Here is a 24140-nt window from a genome sequence, read left to right as displayed (position 1 = left end):
AGAAACCATTTAGGTTAAAATCTAAAAAGATCTTATTCAAGCCCTAAAATTCAAAATCTCTATTTTTTATTTGTGAGTAAGAAATTTTAAGTTCGACTCTAGTAGATGATGAGATTGAAATCTAAGTTTACTACAATATGAAACCTCATCGAAGATCAAATAACGTCGATAAAACAATTCTTTCGTCCGAAAAACTCTTTTCCAAGGCAAGTGCTGGTCAATTGTCATTGTAAAAGCTTTAGTTGGAAAAGATACAATTCTGATGAGCCGTCAAAAATGTTCTATTGCTGTCACATCCCGGCCCGGGGCGAATCGATTGTGACATCCCACATCGCCCAGGGGAGTGATCCTTATATGTATATTCTCATCCCTATCTAGCACGAGGCCTTTTGGGAGCTCACTGGCTTCGGGTTCCGTGGGAACTCCGAAGTTAAGCGAGAAGGGGGCTAGAGCAATCCCATGATGGGTGACCCACTGGGAAGTTGCTCGTGAGTTCCCAAAAACAAAACCGTGAGGGAATGGTAAGCCCAAAGCGGACAATATCGTGCTACGGTAGTGGAGTCGGGCTCGGGAAGTAGTCCCGCCCGGGTCGGGATGTGACAATTTGGTATCAGAGCCTAACCCTGGCCGCGTATGTGCCGACGAGGACGTCGGGCCCCTAAGGGGGGTGGATTGTGATATCCCACATCGCCCAGAGGAGTGATCCTTATATGTATATTCCCATCCCTATCTAGCACGAGGCCTTTTGGGAGCTCACTGGCTTCGGGTTCCGTGAACTCCGAAGTTAAGTGAGAAGGGGGCTAGAGCAATCTCATGATGGGTGACCCACTGGGAAGTTGCTCGTGAGTTCCCAAAAACAAAACCGTGAGGGAATGGTAAGCCCAAAGCGGACAATATCGTGCTACGGTAGTGGAGTCGGGCTCGGGAAGTAGTCCCGCCCGGGCCGGGATGTGACAATTTGGTATCAGAGCCTAACCCTGGCCGCGTATGTGCCGACGAGGACGTCGGGCCCCTAAGGGGGGTGGATTGTGACATCCCACATCGCCCAGGGGAGTGATCCTTATATGTATATTCCCATCCCTATCTAGCACGAGGCCTTTTGGGAGCTCACTGGCTTCGGGTTCCGTGGGAACTCCGAAGTTAAGCGAGAAGGGGGCTAGAGCAATCCCATGATGGGTGACCCACTGGGAAGTTGCTCGTGAGTTCCCAAAAACAAAACCGTGAGGGAATGGTAAGCCCAAAGCGGACAATATCGTGCTACGGTAGTGGAGTCGGGCTCGGGAAGTAGTCCCGCCCGGGCCGGGATGTGACAATTTGGTATCAGAGCCTAACCCTGGCCGCGTATGTGCCGACGAGGACGTCGGGCCCCTAAGGGGGGTGGATTGTGACATCCCACATCGCCCAGGGGAGTGATCCTTATATGTATATTCCCATCCCTATCTAGCACGAGGCCTTTTGGGAGCTCACTGGCTTCGGGTTCCGTGGGAACTCCGAAGTTAAGCGAGAAGGGGGCTAGAGCAATCCCATGATGGGTGACCCACTGGGAAGTTGCTCGTGAGTTCCCAAAAACAAAACCGTGAGGGAATGGTAAGCCCAAAACGGACAATATCGTGCTACGGTAGTGGAGTCGAGCTCGGGAAGTAGTCCCGCCCAGGCCGGGATGTGACAATTGCTATTTTTCAGTGATCCTATGTTAGTTAAAGCATGGTTCTTTTATTTTATTATTATTATTATTTTTTGTAATTAGTTAAAGCATGGTTCTTTTATTTTATTATTATTATTTTTTTTTGTAATTAGTTAAAGCATGGTTCTTTTTAGACCTTAAATAATATATAGTTGAAAATTGAACCCGTTAGAGTGGGTTAAGATAGAGGGCCCATAAGAGGAGGAGAAGATCAAAGTCTTGGGCCTATGAGCCAACCCAATGAAAATAAATGACAGAGCACTATTAGGAAGACAAAATGACAACCATTACGAATGATTACTTATTGGTCTAGATTGTATTGGTAAATAAGACGATCGCTTAATCAAAGAGTATGCTTTGATTGTTTAAGCAAGTTGACAAAACTTACAACTTTATGACACAAGCCATATGATGAGTCGATTTCATATTATATATTTTACCTTATTTTTAGTATATTTTGGTAATTATTTTGGTAGAATTTTGATACTTTGTTTTATATTTTCAACATAGGACATTCGACTTCCTCTGGAGAAAAACGTGACTAAACAGATGAATTTTGGAGTGATTCCAATTGGATGATGTTCGTGTGTCTTTCAAGATGATTATATCAAAATTCCAGATTTTTCTACTAAGCCGTTTGACCGTGGCGATGAAATTAAGGCCCAGCGCGCAGCTTTCTCATATTGATGTTTCTGGACATTTTGGGTATTTTGGAGGTCAAGATGGCATATTTTGAGAAAGATTCATTCTGAGGATTTGTAGGGAACGTCTTCAGCTTTCAAAAGAGACTTTTTGGGACCAAATCGGAGTTGATTTGGTCGGCCAAAAGGGTGATTTTCTAATAACTTCGAATTCTAGTTCAAATAGGAAACCTTTTATTTTCAGTTTTTTCATTTAATTTTGTTTCCTAGTTTTATTCTAAGACCTTTTCTAGGTAGGGTTTTATTTTGTAGTAGTATAAATAAGGCTTTTTAGCCATTAGGGAGAAAAGGGGGGAGAACACAATATTTTGGCTTTAGAGAGCCTTGACGATTCAAGTTTATTTTCAAGGTGTTTTCTATCCATGTTCTTAATAATATTTTGTTTTATGATTGTTCGTAACTAGTTTCGTTTGCTAGGGTGAGGCCACGAGCCTTAGCAAGAATATTTAGTTTTTTTAAATTTACTTCTGATATTATGCATGCAAGTTTTGAATTGTTAATCACTGTGCTTTAAACTATCTATTTGTCTTAATGATTAGCCACCATTAAGATAATTAGAAAAGTAATTTGATGCAATTTTGGTGGAAGGCTGTCCCTGAAATTGACTAAGGCTTCTTCTGGTTAATATGTGTAACTTCTTAGGATGGACGACACGTCTTAAAGGTTGTATGGTTTTTCAAAAGGTTTTCACAAAACTTAATGAGTCTTGCATGTTCACATTCGATCTGGACGCCACGGATGGGTTGCATGTTAAATATATGTTCCATGTTGGAGGTTCCAAGTAGGGCATACTTTAGGAAAACCTAACCTTCAAAATATGCATGTGTAATTCATAAGGAATTAGAAAAACAACCTAAGATTGTTAGGGTGATGGTTAAACCCTAGGTTTTACAAATTGACTTTCTTTAAATTGTTCTCTATTTAATTTCTTTAATTATTTTATTTTAAAATTCGTTTTTATTATATTAAATTATAGAATCAACATTTTCCAAACTTTGTTTTCAATAATTAAGAGTTGGTTTTAATCATAAATTATTCATTCAATCTCTGTGGAGAATGACCTTGCTTGAGCTGCTATACTACGATAACCTTGTACTCTTGCAAGTATTTTAAAATATTTTTATCCCTACTTTTGCAGATGATAAAAATCCCTATCAAGAAATTGGCGCCGTTATGATACAAGCCCAGTATACACGTCTACTCAGACATCAACTCTAAGCCATGTATTGGCCATCAACAAGAGCAGAGGTCCATGAAGGAACGCAAAAGTTGTTAGACCTAGCACTTGGGAAAGTGTTTTCTTGGCCGCTCAGACCCAAGCGAAGTGCTTCGTACGTGTTGGCCTAGGAAACATTGCAATTAGCTCTAAGCGGATATTACTTCATTTGCACATGTCGATTGAATAATAGTGCGGTGGAGTACTTGAGAGCTAGGATTTCTGAAGTTCACTAAGGCCCTATATGATCGGAACAAGTACCTCTTAGAAGGGGTCCTTCCCTTTTATAACATTCTGACTGCCTTTATTTTCCCTCAAATATGCATAATCATTTCCGACAAAAATATTTCGCCCTCGATTATTGAAGACATTATACCGATGACAACTTATTGCTCTTTAGGTAATAATTTTCGAAAAAAAATGAACTTTCCGTCGAGAAAATAAAAAACCAACTATAACTGAGGAGAAAGAGTTTTGTCGTAAATAAGTTTGGCGCCAACTTTTTCTATTAAAAAAAAAAGTTATTTCCGACGACGAGACGACCCTTTCCGATGGCATTTGAATGTCAAAACTAAATAGCAACTTGTTGAATTATTTGTTATGGACATAAAATTTTGGTCAGAAGTAGTGTTATTCTAGTTGGAGAAATTGTATTTCTCGGTCGCAGCACATGGTTTTTCGCTGTACTTATACATTTCGAGAATGGAATGCAATTGTTGACAAATTAGCCAACTTAAGGTTTCTCTCATCTTCTCTTGTTTGGCATGTTGATCCTCCTTTTAAGGTTCTTTCTTTTTTGCAATCAGATTTCTTAGGCATGCCAGCCTACAAGTTTATCTTTTTTCTTGATGTGTCATTTTCTTTTACCTAATCATTTTGGATATTTTTTTTCCTATTTTGCAGTTTTTCTTGTGGATTATTACCTTTTAGGTTTTATTTGGAGGGGTTTGGTCCTATATCCTCCCACTCTTTTTATTGAATTTTCTTTTTTGAGAGGGGTAAAGTTTGTGCCCCCTCCTTTTTTTCTTGTATTTTGTACTATTGGTGGTGGGCACAAATACGGTGCCATTTAAAAGGAAACCCGATAGACGACTTGAGGTAAGAATTGTGTTGATTAAACATTACATAAAAATATCTCCTTTGTTCCTCTAAAAGCCCTATTTGCACGACTTTTGTCAACAAAAAATGTTACTCGTACCACTTATTTGTACCATATCTCTAATAAAGATGAAACCCACATGCAATGGCGGATCTAGGATTTCAAGATCGGGGGGTCCAAAGATAAAAGTTCAAAAAAAAAAAAAATATTAGAATAGTTTGTTTACATAGCACTATTTTTTATTGAATTTGGTTCATTGAATAATCAAAATTAATCAACCACATCAAGTGGCCAAGTGGTAAGGGTGCGGATTTCAGCTCTTAAAATACAAAAAACAGGGAGGTCCTGGGTTCGAGGCTCTAAGCTAGTGAGTCTGCTTGACTGTGGCCAGGAGAAAACTGAAATGCCTTTGTGAGTCTTCTAAGCCTCTAGAAGGGGTGGATAACAAAGATGAAATTTGTTAACGTAAAATATATATTACAATTGGGAGTTGAGGTTAGATTTTAGGATTAAAAAACTTAAATGAATTTGGAAGAAATAAAATTAGGCAGCTAGAGGTGGTGGAACGGCAAATGGTGCTAGGGGATGAGGTAACTTGAGTTTAAAGTTGAGAGGTTGCAACGATTTAGAGGATTAAAACAAAAATTAAAAACCTCTTCTTCTTCTTTGTAAGCACTGCTGCATGCACATCCATGGAGGTAACTAGCCTCTCCGCTGCACCTGCCAAAATTGTTGGAGGGTCCCGAAAGTCAATCACAAGTGTTTCTTCAGGCTTCCGAAGGGTCTCGGGACCTCCCGGGTCCCTACATGGATCCGTCCATGCCCACATGTGTTGATAAATCCTACCTCTACTACAGAGATAATACAAATATATGATAAGTTTACCATTACTCTTTGTCAACAAAAATTTTACCGATGTAGCCCAGGGATCTTGAAGTGGTACATAATGTGCTTAGACGAAATTTTAAACGGAATTTCAAACAAAAATTGGCTCAAGTGGTACATTCACACGAAAAAGGGAGCACGGGTGGTAATGGAACAGGCAGATTTGCTCTTCCCACAAATGGAGCAGAATACACACATGAAACATGATCTCATAAGTTTCAACAAAATTTACATCAATCTACAAATGCAGAGACATTGCTAGGTTGGTTCAATAACCTACTTCGTCGATTGCATCAGATAGAATTTTTTCAACTTTCTCCCCTTCTACTTTAACCTTCTTGTTTTCTCCTTGTTCGTTCTTGAACGCCGGATCCAATGTCCTCTTTACGTTGCTTTTCTCAATTTGTATGCCGTCTCTCAATTGCATTGCGGCCGATGGAGTCCATCGATTGAGCTGATCTCTTAGTTCTTGAATTTCCTTGATCAGCTCCATTTTGTCCTCCTTTAGGTGTTTCACCTCTTCCCTTTCGGCTTCAAGAGTTCCTTGCAGCTTTTTCGCGAAGCTTTTCACAGATTGAATCAATGATTTCTGCTCACCAATTAAGAACTCGTAGTCCTCCTTCAGCTTTCTCTTCTCCTCCTTTTCTTCCTTTAGTTTTCTCTTCAATCTCTCTCTTTTATCATTCGTACTCTCCGACTTTTCACTATCCACTCTTCCTTGAGCTTTTGCGACTTCAGTACTTCCATTTTGAATCATTTCACATAAATCTTCCAAACTTTGTTCTGAGTCCTCTTCATCATTCAACCTTTTTGAATCAATGTTAGTTGGAAGGAAATGCATTTGCGTCTTTTGAGCTCGAAATTCACCTTCCAATGATCCCGTTGTATCATCGAACAAATTTTCCCCTTCTTTATCTTCTCGGCCATCAAATTTAGCTTCTTTGCATGTTCTTTCATTTTCTCTTCTTTTCTTCTTGTTCTCCTTAAAGCTAGCTGAACAGTTGCATCATCCAAACAAATAAGATATCAGCATCTACTACAAACTACCGGCATTAGTAGGTGTATACCAATTAGAACTACAGGTATTGTATAACAGTTATTATGCACGTAGATATTGATAAATTATAACTATAAACTTACCCCAATGTCTGCGACGTCTATATGTCTCAGTTGTATTTGCAGTTCCTTCACGCTCCATTTCACAATAGCTGGTTTATGTCCCTCCCTTCCATTGATTGGTTGTATGAGGTTTGTTCTCTCACACAACCAAAGCTGTCAGGACACAAACAATTACAATCACATACCACGGTACTCTTGCATTGGCAAGATACTATAAGTACCAAGAGTATGCCAATTACCATTATGACAACCACGCATCCATGAACAGAATACGGCTTAAATGTTCTGGTCGACTTTTCCAGTGACTTGTGTAGGTGGTCAGCTACTGCTTTTGCCCATGAATATCTTGAAATATTTTCTAAATCTTCACAATATTTGACGATATTCCATGAAGTTTCGGTGCTTGAGCTGCATAATAAGAATGTAACACATAGTTCTAGTACAGTCAGGCGTACGACGTCCTCTACATCTGCTTCTCTCTTCCCTGTTATCGCTTCTTCCAAAGCATCCTCCACCAATTTTTTTGACACTGTTTTTACCTTGAAATATCTTTTGGTAAAATCTGATTTGTAGTTCCTTAATCCTTTTAATTCTACTGCTTCCTGACCTTCTTGTGGAATTCCCAAAATTTCAGCGATGTCTTCGGTTGTCAACGATGCTGATGTGCTCCCAAAGTCCAAACTCATTGTTCTATAGTTGTAGCACTTGATGATGTTGCAGATGTCATTGTCGGATTTCTTGCATTGATCTATAGAAATCACACCTCTGTAAAATGCCGATATTAATGGCCAAAATGGAGTTTGTTGAAGCAACTCCAAGTGTCTTTCAGTCAAGTGTCTCTTAACTCGCTGCATTGTGTTAAAAAATGCAATCATATTACAACGGTATTGTACACGGTTTTCTCTTTTTCTCATTTTCGTCTTTTCTGTGTTCTTCCTCTTCATCAGCATCTTTGCGTCCCTGCCATAACCTATATACGGCCACATTTAAAATTCACAACATATTTCAACATTTATACAGAAATCAGGTAAGTACAGAGGCACAATCATCAAACAGAAGTCAATCCTTCAAAATATAACGTCCTGAATTTCAATTACATAACCAACAAAATCCAAGCACTAAACTCAAAATTTAGAATAAACTAACTTCGTTCTTAATCGCAAATAGGAAGACGATTTCCACCGTTGATTTATTCAATCTTGCGGTTAGAAACAAGAGGGAGACTGCAAAGGGATAAAAATGGAGTGTGGATATCTCCCTTGCGAAAAATGGAAATGATACTAGATTTTCCTTTGAGTCGTTCTCTAGCATCAGTTTCATTTGAATCAATATTGTACTTTCCACAAAAGCTGAACTTTACTTTGCCACATAAAATGTTGATTTATTTATTTATTCTTTTTAACATTAAGGAATAGGGAAATAAGTTGACATAACTTAAGACCTTTTACTTACAAGTAAAAAAAGAATATCTTTATATTGTAGTACTATGTGGGTTGAACGTATACAGTAGTAGCCACACCAAATTAAAAGGTCAACTACAATTTTTATTTTAAATTCTTTTGACAGCAGTGTATTACACTTAGAGTCGAGACGATTTGAGTTAAAACACATAATGAGCACACTGTTATATATTAGTCTCGAATTTGTCATCCATGAGATTAAAACCTAATAGCACCCACTTACAGGTGTAGAGGAATAATCAATAAACTTAAGTTGTAAAAAATCAATAAAAAAATTCTAATACCAATCGGAAAGAGTACTGTTATTCCTATTCCAATATCTTATCTCTCACATATTTTTTAATGAAAGTTTTAATTACATCCAATTGTAAAATGATTGATAAAGACGAGGGAGATATAGATACGTGTGTATATATATAGGCCGCAGAAAGGTAACTAGAACCCTAGACTGACATTGGTCTGTAAAAAGAATGGACCATTCTTAAGCCGAATTTTCAAAATAAAAAAAAATAAAAACCCATAAAGGATGAGGATAGAAGAAATTATGGAAATAAAGTGTACTAAAGGAAGAAGATAGCATTCAATAGTGATTGGATATTGATAGTAGTTGTTACCTCAAGTGCATAATCACACATCAGAAGAGCATTTGAAGGATCATTCATTGTTGGAAGATTCATCCGATGAGACTTCGTTGTTGAAAAAATAACATTTCAAATTTTTAAGAGTAATAGTAGGTGAGAAAATATCACATTAGAGGTTATTTAAGAATAATAGTTGGTGGGGGAATAAAATTTCAAAATTTTAATATTTTATGATGAGTGAGATTATAATGTGATGAGAAAATAGAACATTGATGGGTCTAACAACTCTCATTGAAAATTACTTAATTAACAACATTTAACCAAACACATAAAAGTATAACCCCCATCCCACTAGTCAAAATTAAGCAATTACCAAAATTTCAAGCACTCAATTAAAATTCGCATTTTACCGCTCATGATTACGGTATGATAGTATTCATCTTCATTTGAAAATGAGATGTCTTAAGTTTGAATCTCGTAGATGGTAAATTTAATAACAAATGAGTTAGCTAAGCTACTAATTTTTTTAATGTAAAAATATCGATGTACTATGGAAAAAGAAAAAAAAAAATCCTTAATCCAAATTACCTACAATTGGCAAACCTCCATTTCCTTCAACAGAAGACGCAGAGCCAACTTCACAGTTATTACTGATTGCAGCCAGAGGCTTGCTTCTTCTTCTTTGCATGTTCCTCCTCTTCCCCAAAATGACCTCATTGCCCTGGTCTTTCACCAGAAACTTGTCTTCGATAACCGCCTCTGCCTTGACCATCACGGAAAGCTTGACCCTGAGCTCGTCCTCTGCTTTGAGCTTCTCGAGCCACTCGAACTCGTGCTTTTCCTCCATCAATGCCTTCTCGTGCCTTTGCCTCTCAATTTCTCGCTTCAGTTCCGCTTCTCTCCCTGCTAAAGCCTCTTCGATTCGGGCGAAATCCTCAGCCCGAGACGCCACTTTCAGCGCCGAAACCAGCTCGGAAACGTTTCGATTTTCGGCTTCGGTTTCGCCCTCGTGGTCGTTAGAAAGAATCGTACGTCGTGTCTCCGCCACCATTTTCATGGACGGAAATTGAACCGGAGGTCCGTAACCGGGGCGAAGATGTCTCCGAAACACAGTGGGAGTGATCGGAGGGACCCAAGTCTTGAAAATATGAACGAAGAGTGCGATTATGGTCCCTATGCCACTTTTGTACCAACAAATAATGTCGAGTGTCACTGAAGAGTGTACCTACGAGTGCACATGATCGTGCCACGCGTTATTAACATGCATTATTGTACGGTCTGTTATTTATTATGTATATCAAAGAGTACTTAAAAGGCTAGCCTAATCTCATCGATATTGTAAATAAATGGATAATTATTGCATTCCCTTCTTACATGAGTTTATTCTCATACTTAAAGTATCTTCATTGTACAAACTTTATAGTAAGAAGTGTTCAATCTCTTAAGAGTGGGAAATGACCCCTTAGGCTATTCATTATTTAATTCATTCAGTAAATAGTAACTGTCTTAATGAACATTAACTGTCTTTTGCATTTCCACCTTTACACTGAATAGTCTTGGCAATAGGCAATAAAATATTAGTGTTTTTTTATTTATAAAAAATACAAAATAATTTAATTTGTTATTTCAAATAAGATTTTTAATCATTCTCATTGTGCTACGTGTCATTATCTGAAAAGACAATTATTGGTGATGGATTTTGATAAGATTTTTATCCAATGCTGTCGTGCCACGTGTCATTACCTTTTCAGAATTGTTGATGATAGATTTCCGATAAGATTTTTAACCAATCACGTCGCGCCACGTGTCACAATCTGTTTATAATATTTGAGGATAAATTTCGACCAGATTTTTAAAGAATGACGGCATGCCACGTGGCATTATCTACAACTTAATCCTTTCTGAATCCTCCATATAATCCATCATCCATCCTCAGAAATCTCACACCAATTTTCTGAAGATTTCTATCATTATTCATAGTTTCTGCTTCATTCTTCATCAAAATCAAAATCTGTATCATTATTCATAGTTTCTGCTTCATTCTTACAATGTCTTTTTCTTCAAGGATGATGTGGGAAATTGATTAGTAAAGTGAAGAATTGTTTAACCAATCAGAAGAAATGTTCAATCTCCAAGTGGCCCAAAATGAGAGGGAAGATAATGAGGAGCGTAGAAGGAGAGATGACGAAGCAAGAATGGGCAGAGCCTCACATTCCTATTGAGTCATCCAAGCTGCGGGTCAGATCTGCAAGCTCAACCATTCCCGAAACCTTGATAGAAGAAGGCAACGACGAGGTATGGAACTCTTGGACAATTATTTTGTTCATAATAGTGCATTCCCTGATACGTACTTTAGACGTCATTTTAGAATGGAATGACATTTGTTCAACAAAATCATGATTGCTTTTGGTGCTATGGGTTTCCTTCCTGAGCAAAAAATTAATGCTACCTCACGGATGCTTGCATATGGAGTATCTACAGACCAAGTGGATGAGATAACGAGGATGTGGAAATCAACCATTCTTGAGTCCCTGATGAGGTTTTGTGGAGCAATTGAATCTATCTACACCGCAAAGTACCTCCGGAGACCTACTGACATGGACTTGCAAAAGCTTCTGAAGAAGGGCGAAATGCGAGGTTTTCCTGGGATGATTGGAAGCATTGACTATATGCACTGGACCTGGAAAAACTGTTCAAGTGCATGGCAAGACGCTTATGGGGATAGAAAATGAGCAAAAAGTATTATTTTAGAGGCGGTGGCATCTTTTGATACAGGGATTTGGTACGCATTTTTCAGGGTTCCAGGAGCTCAAAATGACCTCGATGTCCTTACCCAATCCCCAGTGTTCAACTATGTACTGCAAGGAAAGGCATCAAAAGTCACGTACTGGATCAACATACATAAGTATGACGGGCCATACTACCAAGTAGACGACATTTACCCAAGGTGGTCATCGTTTGTCAAAATAGTGTCACGTCCGCGAAGTGCAACGGAAAAACACTTTGCAAGCTGTTGTGCAGGAAGGATGTGGAGTGTTGTTTTGGTATCCTCTAAGCTCGATGCGCAATTGTTAGGGGTGCTGCCAGAATGTTTGATATAGAGTCACTTCGTTCCATCATGATGACATGCATCATTCTTCACAACATGATTGTGGAAGATGAGAACGATTATGATGCCGTTGATGAATATGAGCCAGACACGATGAACAATTCCAGAACACAAATATATTGTGCTTATGACGCCACCGAAGAACCCGTGCAACACAAGCCATTAGAAAAGGGATGGACGTTACAATGAAAGACTCATTCAACAATACACTGCACTTCAAAGGCCATATATGCACAATGCTTAGCAAATTGACTTGATAGAGCACCAGTGGGAATTGAAACAAGCTCAAGATACTTAAGTTCATTTAGTGTGTTTGTTTTTATTTGGTGTGTTTATTTAATTTTATTTGGTGTGTTTTTTTTTTTAGTTCATTTAGTGAGTTTTTTTATTATTTGGTATGTTTATGTAATTTTATTTGGTGTGTTTATGTCATTTGAATAAAGATTATCTTAATATAAATAAATTACCAAATTAAATAAATTTACTCTTACTTTAAATAAAGTACTAAATTTAATAAATTGGAAACAACATAAAGTACTCTATTCAATAAATAATAAATTACAACCCAAAGTGATTGAAAAATTATGGGCTCCGATTACAAACAAAGTGATTGTATGGGGTCGTGAATTCATCATCATCACTTAACCAATTTGTGGTGCTAGGATGATCTTCTCTTGTCGTACTAGGACCATCTCCACTTGCTTTCGCTTCTCTTGCACGCCTCATTCGCACAACGTCCACTTTCTCCGACTTCCAAAAATATTTAGAATTTGGAGACTTCCCTTCTAAAGGCATGTTCATAATGTCATGATCTCGTTGAGCCATTTTTCTTCTCTAACCTATTCCCTTTCTCGCCTAAGTAGCTTTCTTTCTCTCTTAACAGCATCAACTTTTGCCTCCTCTCTAGCCTTATCAGCCTCAAATTTAGCTATTTCCCGCGCCAAACTCAATTCACCTTGACGAGCAAGTTCTTCCATATACTTTGCATAATCATTCTTGGAAGCACTCCCTTTTCTCTTCGAATCATTCTTACCTTGAGGCCTAATTGGATAACGGGTCGACCCCGATGCTTGTTCAGGGGGGCATTTCGGGTACTTTTTTTGTGTCATCTTCATGAACATGTGAGGAATGATCGGGCCTAGAGTGTAGATGGGTGTTGTTCATGAAAACTTGGGGGCCAACAAGCACAACTCTGAATTTAGGATAATCTTTGACAATATTCCAACATTCCCATCGGTTGAATGATTGCTTGTGGTTTTTGGATTTGGCAATATACCAAGATTCTTCTTGAAGTGTCTACATAATGCGGGATAAGAAATAATTATAATGAAAGTAGGTAACAAATAAATAATATAAAAAAATAATTATAATGGAAGTAGGTAACAAATAAATACTACAAACAAATAATTATAATGAAAGCAGCTAACAAATAAATAATACAAAGAAATAATTATTGACACACCGCGATCGAAATCAAGGCGTGCTGGCCGTCACGTGAGAGTGACGTAGCCATGTGCACAGTGCGGAAGTATAAATAATAATAGAAAAGCGAATAAATAAAAACCAAACTACTAGATAAACTAGTTAAAGTAATACGCTAGTGTAAGACTAAGTGTGATAAACATAATCAGAGCACAAAAAGCCTAAGTGCAGTCCAGTAGGACGAATACTAATTACACAACACCCAAAGGTGATCTTACATTTGTCTTATTCTATCAGAACCACCATCAAAGTCCTCGTGAGCCACCAAAGCGCTACTACCTAAAACCTGGAGGGGCGCAAAACAGAAAGTGTGAGTGGGCAAAAACAAAGTTTTTCAAAATCATTTCATTCTCAAAAGTTCTAACCCCTCTCCGTAAAACCTGTATAATTTCCCAGAAAATTGAATATATGAATATATCGAAATCATGCTCAGAATAACGACATTCATAAATATGTTATGACGAATTTCTCAGCATAAAGTATATGTAAACCAGGTGATATCAATAAATGCAAATGATATGTCAGCCGGAGTCACCTAACGTGACCTGTACGGTTGAATCTAGAGCTCGAATCCATATCTCAACAACTATACCTACACACGAGTCAGAATCACTTAAAGTGGTCTGTACGATAGGACTGGGTGTAAATAAATGCACTCGAGTGCTACGATCACGTGAAGACTGTGCGAATAATTGCGGGTCACCTACGAGTCGGAACCATCTATAGTGGTTTGTACGACAAGACTGTGCATTTAACTTGGATCCAAGATGAGCGTGTGGTGCGGGAGGTGAATATCATGTGAAAGACTGTGCCCTAACTCTGGGCAGGAGCACTAACACCGGGGTGCAGGTTTATGAGCTCTCAATGCATCTCACATAACCACTAATTCACAACCATAAACTATAAACTTACCTAGCACTTACCTGTGCGTCCGCATCACCAAACATACATATATGCAACTACTAATGCATAAATAAATAGGCAGACACTTTGCATGGCATTTTAAAACATATAAACATTCAATTTCATTTTCTGGGAAAACTCTCAAGTATATAGGTATATACGGAAAACCAAAAACCCACTTATTGGTATGTGGAAGGGTCGTAGCCCCCGAACCTTGAGTGACTGCTCTCGTCCACAGGATAGGTCTCACTTATATGCGAAACAACTAAAAAAACATCAATTTAAAGCACATAACCAAGACTAGGTAATAACTTCTCATACAATGTTCAAATGGGGTGTTTGAATATACCAACGTGATCTACTCAACCTCACGAACATTCCCATATTTTAAAAATAATTTTCTGACCACCCACGCGCAGGCCAAGGCATGGCCAGATGCGCCAGCCACACACAACCAAACCCTAACTGGCCTTAACGGCCGTTAGAATTATTCCGTTAAAACCTTAAGAAAAGTTAACAGCTGTTACCTAAAGCCGTTAGAATATTCCGTCAACTTTATCGGAATATTCGTCTTCTTCTTCGGCAAGCCTCGCCGGTCGCAGCCGTCAGCAACTTGAATTTTTGCTGGAAACTAGAAAATGTTTAAATATTCATATCTTTTTCATTTCTCAACCAAATTCCATGAAATTTGTACCAAAATGAAGCTTACAACGAGTAGAACAAAACCTTACCCCTTTCAAGCCTTGAAATCCATGAGATCTTGCCGGAAAATCCTTCGATATACCGGCCAAACTTGCAACTCACTGAACTCGAGCTTCCCGACGTCCAAAACACCTCAAAATTCTTCCCCGAGCTTCGTGAAGACGTTCTAAAACTTCTATGACCTTAAAAACTCGTAAAATCCTCACAATAATTAGTGCATGAACAATGCATGGAAACTGGGGTTTGGGTTCTCGAGGTTTCCAAAGGTTTCAAGTCTCACAAATGGTATCTATGAACTTAGAAACTTGCAAGGAGTTCGAATCTTACCTTCTAGACGTCGATCCGTGCGTGTATGGTTGGTTTTGAAGTTCGTCCGTACAATTGTAAAGGAATGGAAGAAATCCAAGAGGGAAGAGAAAGAGAGAGTCACGGAAGAGTGGTATGGGTGTGTGTGTGTGTCCTGTTTAGTCAACAACCAAAAACAACTAAACGACACCCCACAATGCCAACTAATGTCCAAGGGAAATTTAGTCTTTTCACACCTACGGTACAAATAATTCGGGACGGGCTGTCATAATTATAATCAAAGTAGCTAACAAATAAATAATACAAACAAATAATTATAATGTAAACTTAGGTATAGTACAAACAAATAAATAATATATTGTTACCTGATCCGCTAAATTTTCCCCACTTCAAAGATTACTACTAACTTGTGCCAAGGCGTCTCTCCACGTACTAAACGATTGGTTAAGTAGTTTCCAACGACTAGACATCGATTCTTTGGTTCTTTTCCCACCAATTTTCTCAAGAAAATGGGTATGAATAAGACTTCACATTTCTTGCAACTGCATCTGATTACCCATAAGAGAATCATGAGTAACTTCAACCTAGCTAGTACACAACGCAACATCTTCAAAAATCGTCCAATTCGTACCTGCATCAATAGTCATTTTGTTGGAAAAAAAATTGGATTGAAACTTTGAGAGAAAGATAGGAATGTGGTTGAAAGTAGTTGAGAAAATATGAAATTGTGGTGTAAGGTAGAAGATAATGAGAAGGTTTTATAGAAAAGTAAAATCAATTTTTTTTTTTCGGATTTTTATTAATTTTTTACATTTTTTTAAAAATTTTTATTCATCTAATTAATCTCTACCGTTGGATTAAAAAAAATTGAATTCCAACACTCCAGATTGTGACACGTGGCACAAAGGTAACATTTCAGAATTTTAAACTGTTTTTTTTTAATTTATAAAGACGAATAATGTGGACTGTTAATCTCAGATCCAATGGCTGAAATTAAATAAGGTTTTTAAATTTTTGTTACTGTTGGAAATCCAACGGTCCACAAATTGTTGCCGTTGAAATCCAACGGATGAGGGGAAGCCACGTGGCTTCCCAACAGTAACATTTTCAGACTGCGTCGCGGGCCCTGCTTTTGAAATCCTGTCGGACGACGCACGGCAATGCGCGCTTGAAGCCCATGCGCCTGACAGAAAAAAATAAAAAAAAGTGGCTGACGTTTGGGTGACATCAACCTTGCGTCAGGTTGCCTTTGGGCTCTCGGGTTGGCAACTCGTGCCATGCCTTTCCCTCGGGTTGGCACACATTGGGGCAAGTTGGTCGGGCTATCTAGCCCTGTTCCATCACCAGTCCGCCGGGCTAAACACCACGGTGGAACTGCTACATTTGAAGGTAATTTCTAATAAAAAAATCATACGAAACAAATGTCGTTTAATCATCTAAATGTTTTAAATAAATCAATGGTGTAACCGTGCAAGTACCAAGTAGCATATTAATTTCTTTTTTAAGTATTATTATCAAGGATAGGGGGAGAGTTTGAAATTATTATAATAATTTACTAGGGGAGTTTTGAATGTGGGATGCATGGCTAAAAACCCAACAACATATCCACTAAGATATTAGACCACATGCATATTCATGATGAACCATTGATCGATTTGATACATTTAGATGACTAAGCAATATCAAGTTCGAATGATTTTTGTAGAGATGATGGCCAAATGAAGATCAAAAGATTGAATAGTTCTGCAATTTTTATAAGGAAGATACGTTTTGGGGAAGGAGGTCATCCCTTAGAGGAAATGCAAGTACTAGCTATCTTAAAAAAAAAAAAAAGAAAAAACTGTGTTGAGATTTAACACAAAAGATCTTGTTACCACTGTCACCGATATTGTTCTCTAACTTACATCTTACGACTACTACTGCATAGTGTGAAAGTTTATCATGAAAACCTCGATGTAATTGAGAAGTAGAACCACACATTATAGGACAATGATATAAGAATAGTGGAACCACATGTAAACTTGAATGCACACATCTCATAAGCAAACGCTTCAACCATCTCAAACATAAGGAAAGAGTTTTACTTTACATCGGATGATCAAAGTGAAAACCAGCTACACCACACACACAAAGCACGCGCAATAGGAGGAATTCTTCAGTTCCGAGGCCCGGTGCCGGAAAGCAGAGGGTGGGACTACAATACCGGTGGTAGGGTGCTTTGTCATGTGGTCTGCTCGTTCGCATCCAAGAATTTCTCCATGTAATGCAGTAAACTAATGGAAAGGGTATCAAATAACAAATACAGACAAACTGCTAGGAAGGTTCAATGCCTTCCTCGACCGATATAACTTCTTCATCCAAAAATGCATGCAGCAACTGCATCAAGGAGAAAATTATCCATCTATTTCATTTTTTACTCCCCTACTTTCCATTTCTTTTTTCCTTCTTGTTCATACTCAAACTCCGGATCTGATGCCCTCTTTACTCTGTTTTTATCGAGACTTGAAAAAAACAATTGCTTCGGACATACCTCAATTTGTATGTCTTGCAATGCGGCGCATGGACTCCCTTCATTCAGCTGATCACTGAGTTCTTGAATTTCCTTGATCATCTCCATTTTGTCTTTCTTAAGGTTTTTCACCTCCTCCCCTTCGGCTTTAAGAGCCCCTTCCAGATTTTTCACGAACCTTTTTACAGATTCAAGCAATGATTTCTGCTCAGCAATTAAGAACTCATAGTCCTCTTTCATCTTTCTCTTCTCCTCCCTTTCTTGTTTCAGCTTCCTTTTCAAGTTCTTTATTTTGTCATTCTTACTCTCCAACTTTTCAGTTAGCCTATTCACTTTGCCTTGAGCTTTTGCAACTTCAGCTTTTTGGGTGTGTAGAGTAATTCCAGTGAAGCATGAGGCTAACTAGCTGCGTGAAGACATGCGCATTACAACAAGAAGATGAAACTGAGTGGTTTTGGAATCAAATAGACATGAGAATGCTATTCAATGGACTTTAGGAGAGAACTTAATTTCTAATTTTTATTATTTCCGTTTATTTTTCCTTTTCTTTAATAAGGACTTGAAGTCCATTAGTTATAGGATTTTAGTGGGGGATTTTTCTTTCTTGAACACCTTGCCGTGAGTTTTATATAAGGAGTTTACTTCTCCTTATTAAGTTACAGAGCCACTAAAATCAGAACCAAAAAATCATATTTTAGATGGGGATTGTGGCAAGGAAGGGAAGAGGGAAAAGCTTTTCTAGTTTCTTTTCTTTTCTAGGGTTACGATGTAGCCTGATCAAGAATACTTAATTGCCTTGTGGCATTGTTATTATCAAGTTTTTTTTTTATCTTTATTGAGTATCTTTTGCTATTTGTAATGCGCTTGATTTTTATTTAGATGCTTGATCACCATCTAGGTTTAAATTAGGTTGATTTGATGCAAGTTAGAGTAGATGCATACTTAACTTGGGTTTAGCTTCTTACAATTGATACCATAAACACCTATTTGTAGATGCCATATAATTAGGGTTTGTGTGATTTTCCAATGATTTCCATAGAGCTTAATGAGTTCCTACTTGTTTAAATTCATCAAGATGCCATAGGGGGTTAACATGTAAGGATACTTTTGATGTAACTAGATGCCATGGTTGTCGAATAATTTAGGGAAAATTGATCATCAATATTGAGGAACTACTTGACCATAACATATTAAGGGAATTAAGTAGGATTCGTTACGGTGAATTTGGATGCCCTACGTTTTCTTTTCTTATATTTTAATCTTATTATTTTATGCATTTTATTTTTAAGTTGTATTTCATTTCAGTTTAATTCAACTCATATCTATCTTTTTTTTTTGATAAATTTTCTGAACTATAATTTGTTTTAATTTAATTAGTAAGATTTTCAAATCAATTCGATCTCTGTGAGATGATATCCGTGCTTATATGCTATACAATCATGCGATTCGTATACTTGCGAGCACTAAAATTCGAGACTTAATGAGTTTAATTTTGATTATCTAATTTTCGCAACATAGTTCCCAAACGTTCCATTTTACTCGAGCTGGTTTCTGTCCCTCCCTTCCGTTGATTGGTTGTATGAGGTTTATTCTCTCACACAACCAATGCTGTTAGGAGGAAAATAATAAGCAATTACAATCACATGTATGCAGGCACTAATTATATTTATGTATAAATTTACTATACGATAGAGTAGGTTAATTACCATTATAACAACCACACATCCAGAAAGAGAATATCGCTCGGACTTAATGGTCCGATTTCCCAATGACTCGTGTAGAAGGTCAACCACTGCTTTCGCCCATAAATATCTTGAAATATTTTCTTAATCTTCACAATAAGAAGGTAGCGCATAGTTCTATAGAATCAGGCGTGCAACATCATCTACATCTGTTTCTCTCTTCCCTTTTTGGCTGCTTCCAAAGCATTATCCGCTTTTTTTTTTTGCACAATATTGTTTCTTCCTCGAAATACCTCTTGGTAAAATCCGATATGTGCTTCTGTGTTCCTTTTAATTGTAATTCTTGACCTTCCTGCGGAAGCCCCAAAATTTCAGCAACGTCTTCAATTGTCAACGCTGCAGATGTAGTACCAAACTTAAAACTCATCGTTCTGGCATTGTAGCACTTGATGATGTTTCCAATGTCAGTGTCTGATTTCTTGCATTGATCTTCAGAAATCACACCATTGTAAAATGCAGATATGAATGGCCAAATTGGAGTTTGTTGAAGCAACTCCAAGTGCCTTTTAGTCAAGTGTTCCTTAACTCGCTACATTGTAATTAAAAAATGATATCATATAACATCGGTATTTTACTTGATCTCCTCTAACCCTCTTAACCTCTTCCAACTTCCCATTTTCTTCTTTTCCATGTTCTTGTTCTTCATCTGCTTCTTTGGGACCTCTCTGTTACCTATGAGAGTCGAATTATATATCTTTAACTCTTCATTCTTAGATCCTCAATTGAACAAAATAGCAAACGCAGTGTTTCAAAAATTACTAATTGGCATGTGACAACCATTTGAGAAATTAAATAGTTCATATAAATACAAGCCTAAGGATTGCACATTTAATTTAAGGATTATTTATATTAACCAACGACAAATAAGTCTACACAGTTAATTTAAGGATTGCTTGGAATATAAATAAGATTAGGATTTAGTTAATAGTTATAGCTTGTACCCCAAGTAAAGTTAGTATATTCCAGATTTCCTTGGGGAACAAGGGCTCTTAATTATATCCTAGTTGGAATGAGATTTGGTGTATCAATTATCCTTGATAAACCACAGTTCCATTCCGTTACTAAAACTGCAACTACGAAGTCCATATTGCACAAGGACTTCTCATCATATATGCAGTATGCTCCTAGTTCCACGGAATCCTAGCATAGTTATGATTGAATTGTAAATCTTACTCATGTATTGATTAGTTTTGTACTCCTGTAAATATTATTGAGTTGAGTTCTACAAATATATTCTTTTATCTTTGAGTTCTTTGGAAAATTCGGCATCCGGTTTTGGTTTTTATTGTTTGAAACTTGGTAGAGAAAAGTCGAAATGGGAGTTTCTCCATGGCCAACAGCCGCTTCTGTACCGAATTTCCCCAGGTGGCGCATGCAGAAGAGAACAATGCCCATCGGAAACAAGTGATCGTCTCACAGGATGAGAAAGTTGTGATGGAACTTGCAAGGAGGGTTGACATTGTTAGTGTTTGTGTGTATTGGATATGCTTCAATGGAGACTTGACACAAATCTGGAAAATACCAAAGAATTTGCAAAGAATGATGATGGAATTAATTTCTGGAATTCCTCACTCAAAGCATGAGTGGTTTGTTACCATTATACATGGAAGAGAAAGGGAGATCCTTCACTCATCAAACTGAAATACAATCCCAACCCTTAATTGCTATCACCCTATGAGATGATGTCACTTTTCTTAATCTATCACTTAAGCTAGATACAAGAGAGAGCTGCCACATGGACTATGATCCAATGGCCTAGATTTAAACTGAAAACAACTATTAAAATAAAGCATTTGAATTGTTTCTTTGGCTCCAAGTTTTAGCTGAAGGGTTACACACCAACATTCCCCTTTAACCCTTTAGCTGATTTAACTCCTAGAAACTCCCTTAGGTAGGCAAATCGATCTTTAGGCAATGCTTTGGTAAGGTTGTTTGCAATTTGCTCCTCAGTCTTGCAATACACCAGTTCAATCTCTTAGCTTGAATTGCTTCTCGGATGAAATGAAATTTTCTGCTAATGTGTCTTGTCTTTTGGTGAAAAATAGGATTCTTTGCCATAGCAATGGCTGATGTATTATCACACATAATCTGAGTTCCTTCCACTTGTTCTTCTCCAAAGTCTTCAAGCACAAATCTCAGCCATTTTGCTTGAGAAGTAGCTTTTGTAGCACTTACATATTTTGCTTCTGATGTGGACAATGTCACTGTGGTTTGCTTGATCGATGCCCATGAGAACACACCAGATCCTAGTGTAAATACATACCCTGAAGTGCTCCTTATATCATCCTCACTCCTTGCCCAGTCATTATCATAGTAACCAATTAGGGTAGTTGCCTTCCCCTTCTCAAAGACAACTCCAAAATCAATTGTCCCGTGAATGTATCTCAACACCTTTGCTGTTCCTATGTGTTTTTTGGTGGGATTATGCATGAACCTTGCCAACAAACTTGTTGCAAACATTATATCAGGTCTGATTACTGTTAAATAGAGTAAGCTCCCACAAGCTGTCTATATTCTCCCTCATTTGCAGCTTCACTTTCATTAATCTTGTTCAATTTTTCATGCACTGCAAGTGGAGTAGCCACTGTTTTACAATCTTCTAACCTAAACTTCTTAGTTAACTTCTGTGCATACTTCTTTTGGTGTATAAAAATGTTCTTCTCAGTTTGTAGTACCCCCATTCCAAGGAAATGGTGTAACAAACCCAAATCTATCATCTCATAGTGCTTCATCATGTCACCTTTAAATTCTTCAAGCATTTGTGGACTGCTGCCAGTGTATACAATATCATCTACATATAAGGAGACAATAATGATAACTAAATCCTCCCTTGTTTTAACATACAAGGTTGCTTCACTTGAGCTTTTCTTGAAGCTTGCATTGTTGAAATAGGCATCAATCTCATCATACCAGGCCCTTGGTGCCTGCTTCAATCCATACAGTGCTTTGTTCAACTTATACACCTTAGTCTCTTCATTATCCTTCACAAAACCTTATGGTTGCTTAACATACACTTCTTCCTTCAGCACTCAATTGAGAAATACATATTTCACATCCAATTGATACAAACTCTATTCTTTTTGTGCAGTAAGTGCAATCAAAGTTCTTATGGTACCCAACCTTGCCACTAGGGCAAAGGTTTCATTGTAGTCAATTCCAAGCTTCTGTGAGTAGCTTTTAGCCACCAATCTAGCTTTATTTTTTTTCACAATACCATCTAGATTGAGTTTGGTCTTATAGACCCACTTAACACCAATGACTGGCTTGTCAAATGGTCTTTCAACAAGCTGCCATGTATTATTCTTCTCTATCATTTCCAACTCAGCTTCCATTGCCTTTCTCTATGAGTCATCTTTGGCTGCATCATCATAACTTTCAGGTTCAATAATACACATATTGCACTGAGCCATTATTTCACTCACACTTCTCCACTTTTTAGGTGTATTATCATATACTTGAGACCTGTCAATCACACTTTCACTTTGAGAAGTAATGGGTTGCTCAGAATGAGAACTTTCACCACTTTCACATATCACATTAACATTTTGATACTCAGTGACAACTGGAAATCTCACTTCATTATTTGTAGTGCAGTTCCAATCCCAGGAAGCATTCTCATCAAATGTAACATCCCTTGATAGAATGATTTTCCTTGAAATCGGGTCAAATAATCTGTAGCCCTTCTCACTAGCACCATAGCCTACAAAGATGCATTTATGGCTATTTTATTCCAAGTTGTGTCTGAGATTAGAAGGTATGTGCACATAGCAAAGTGAACCAAAGATTTTCAAGTGAGCTATCCCTAGTTTTCTTCCACTATATGCCTCAAATGGAGTTGTTCTCTTCAAAGCTTTAGAGGGACATCTGTTAAGCACGTAAACTGCAGTGTTCACTGCTTCTGCCCAAAACACATTGGAAGATTCTTTTCATGTAGCATTGACTTTGCCATTTCCACCACAGTCCTATTCTTCTTCTCGGACACTCCATTTTGTTGAGGAGTATAGGCCATAGTCAATTATCTTTGGATCCCTAGATCAATGTAATACTTGTCAACTTCTGTAGAAATGAATTCTCATCCTCTATCACTCCTGAGACATTTCACCTTATAACCACATTGTAATTCAGTCATTGCCTTGAACTTTTTAAAACAATCAAGTGCATGAGACTTATATCTTAGAAAATACACCCATGTCATTATTGTGCAACCATTTGTGAATAACATAAAGTATTTGTTTCCAGAGTGAGATTTAACTTGCATTGGACCACAAATGTCTGTGTGGATCAATTCCAATGGATTCTTGACTCTCCAAGTTGATTAAGAGGGAAATGTGTCCCTATGTTGTTTTCCCATCATGCAACCTTCACATACACTTGTGGACATTTCCAAGTAAGGCAATCCATGCACCATTTCCTGTTATTCAAGTAGTTTGAGACTTCTCTCATTCAAGTGTCTCAATCTCTTATGCCAAATATGAGAGCAATGTGTGACACTTGCTCTTAGTGAAAATTGATTTGCAGGCATCATTGTCAAGGGGAAGCATCTATTATTTGCCATTAGTACTCTAACTACCAAGTTTTCAAGTGACTAGCCATAAAAAATATTCACTACATTTCCTCCAAACAACAAGTGGTACCCATGCTC

The 24140-nt window shown here is 37.7% G+C and overlaps 1 protein-coding gene and 1 pseudogene across 1 annotated transcript; both read right to left on the bottom strand.

Moving 5' to 3' along the window:
* Positions 1-5640: 5640 nt before the first annotated feature.
* LOC148696244 (uncharacterized) lies at positions 5641-9881 on the bottom strand. The gene is made up of 4 exons (XM_088696197.1): positions 9334-9881; positions 6944-7674; positions 6715-6857; positions 5641-6574 (listed from the first exon to the last, which is right to left on the bottom strand). Exons 1-4 carry the CDS (start codon positions 9800-9802, stop codon positions 5854-5856), a joined length of 2064 nt encoding a protein of 687 aa, XP_088552323.1. The 5' UTR covers positions 9803-9881; the 3' UTR covers positions 5641-5853.
* A 9375-nt stretch (positions 9882-19256) lies between these two features.
* On the bottom strand, positions 19257-20033 carry LOC148696243 (uncharacterized; annotated as a pseudogene).
* Between the last annotated feature and the right edge of the window lie 4107 nt (positions 20034-24140).

This window comes from Pyrus communis, chromosome 6, assembly GCF_041283825.1.
Source record: "Pyrus communis isolate YQ-2024b chromosome 6, ASM4128382v1, whole genome shotgun sequence".
Lineage (NCBI taxonomy): Eukaryota > Viridiplantae > Streptophyta > Magnoliopsida > Rosales > Rosaceae > Pyrus > Pyrus communis.
This window is presented reverse-complemented; position numbering and strand designations above follow the sequence as displayed.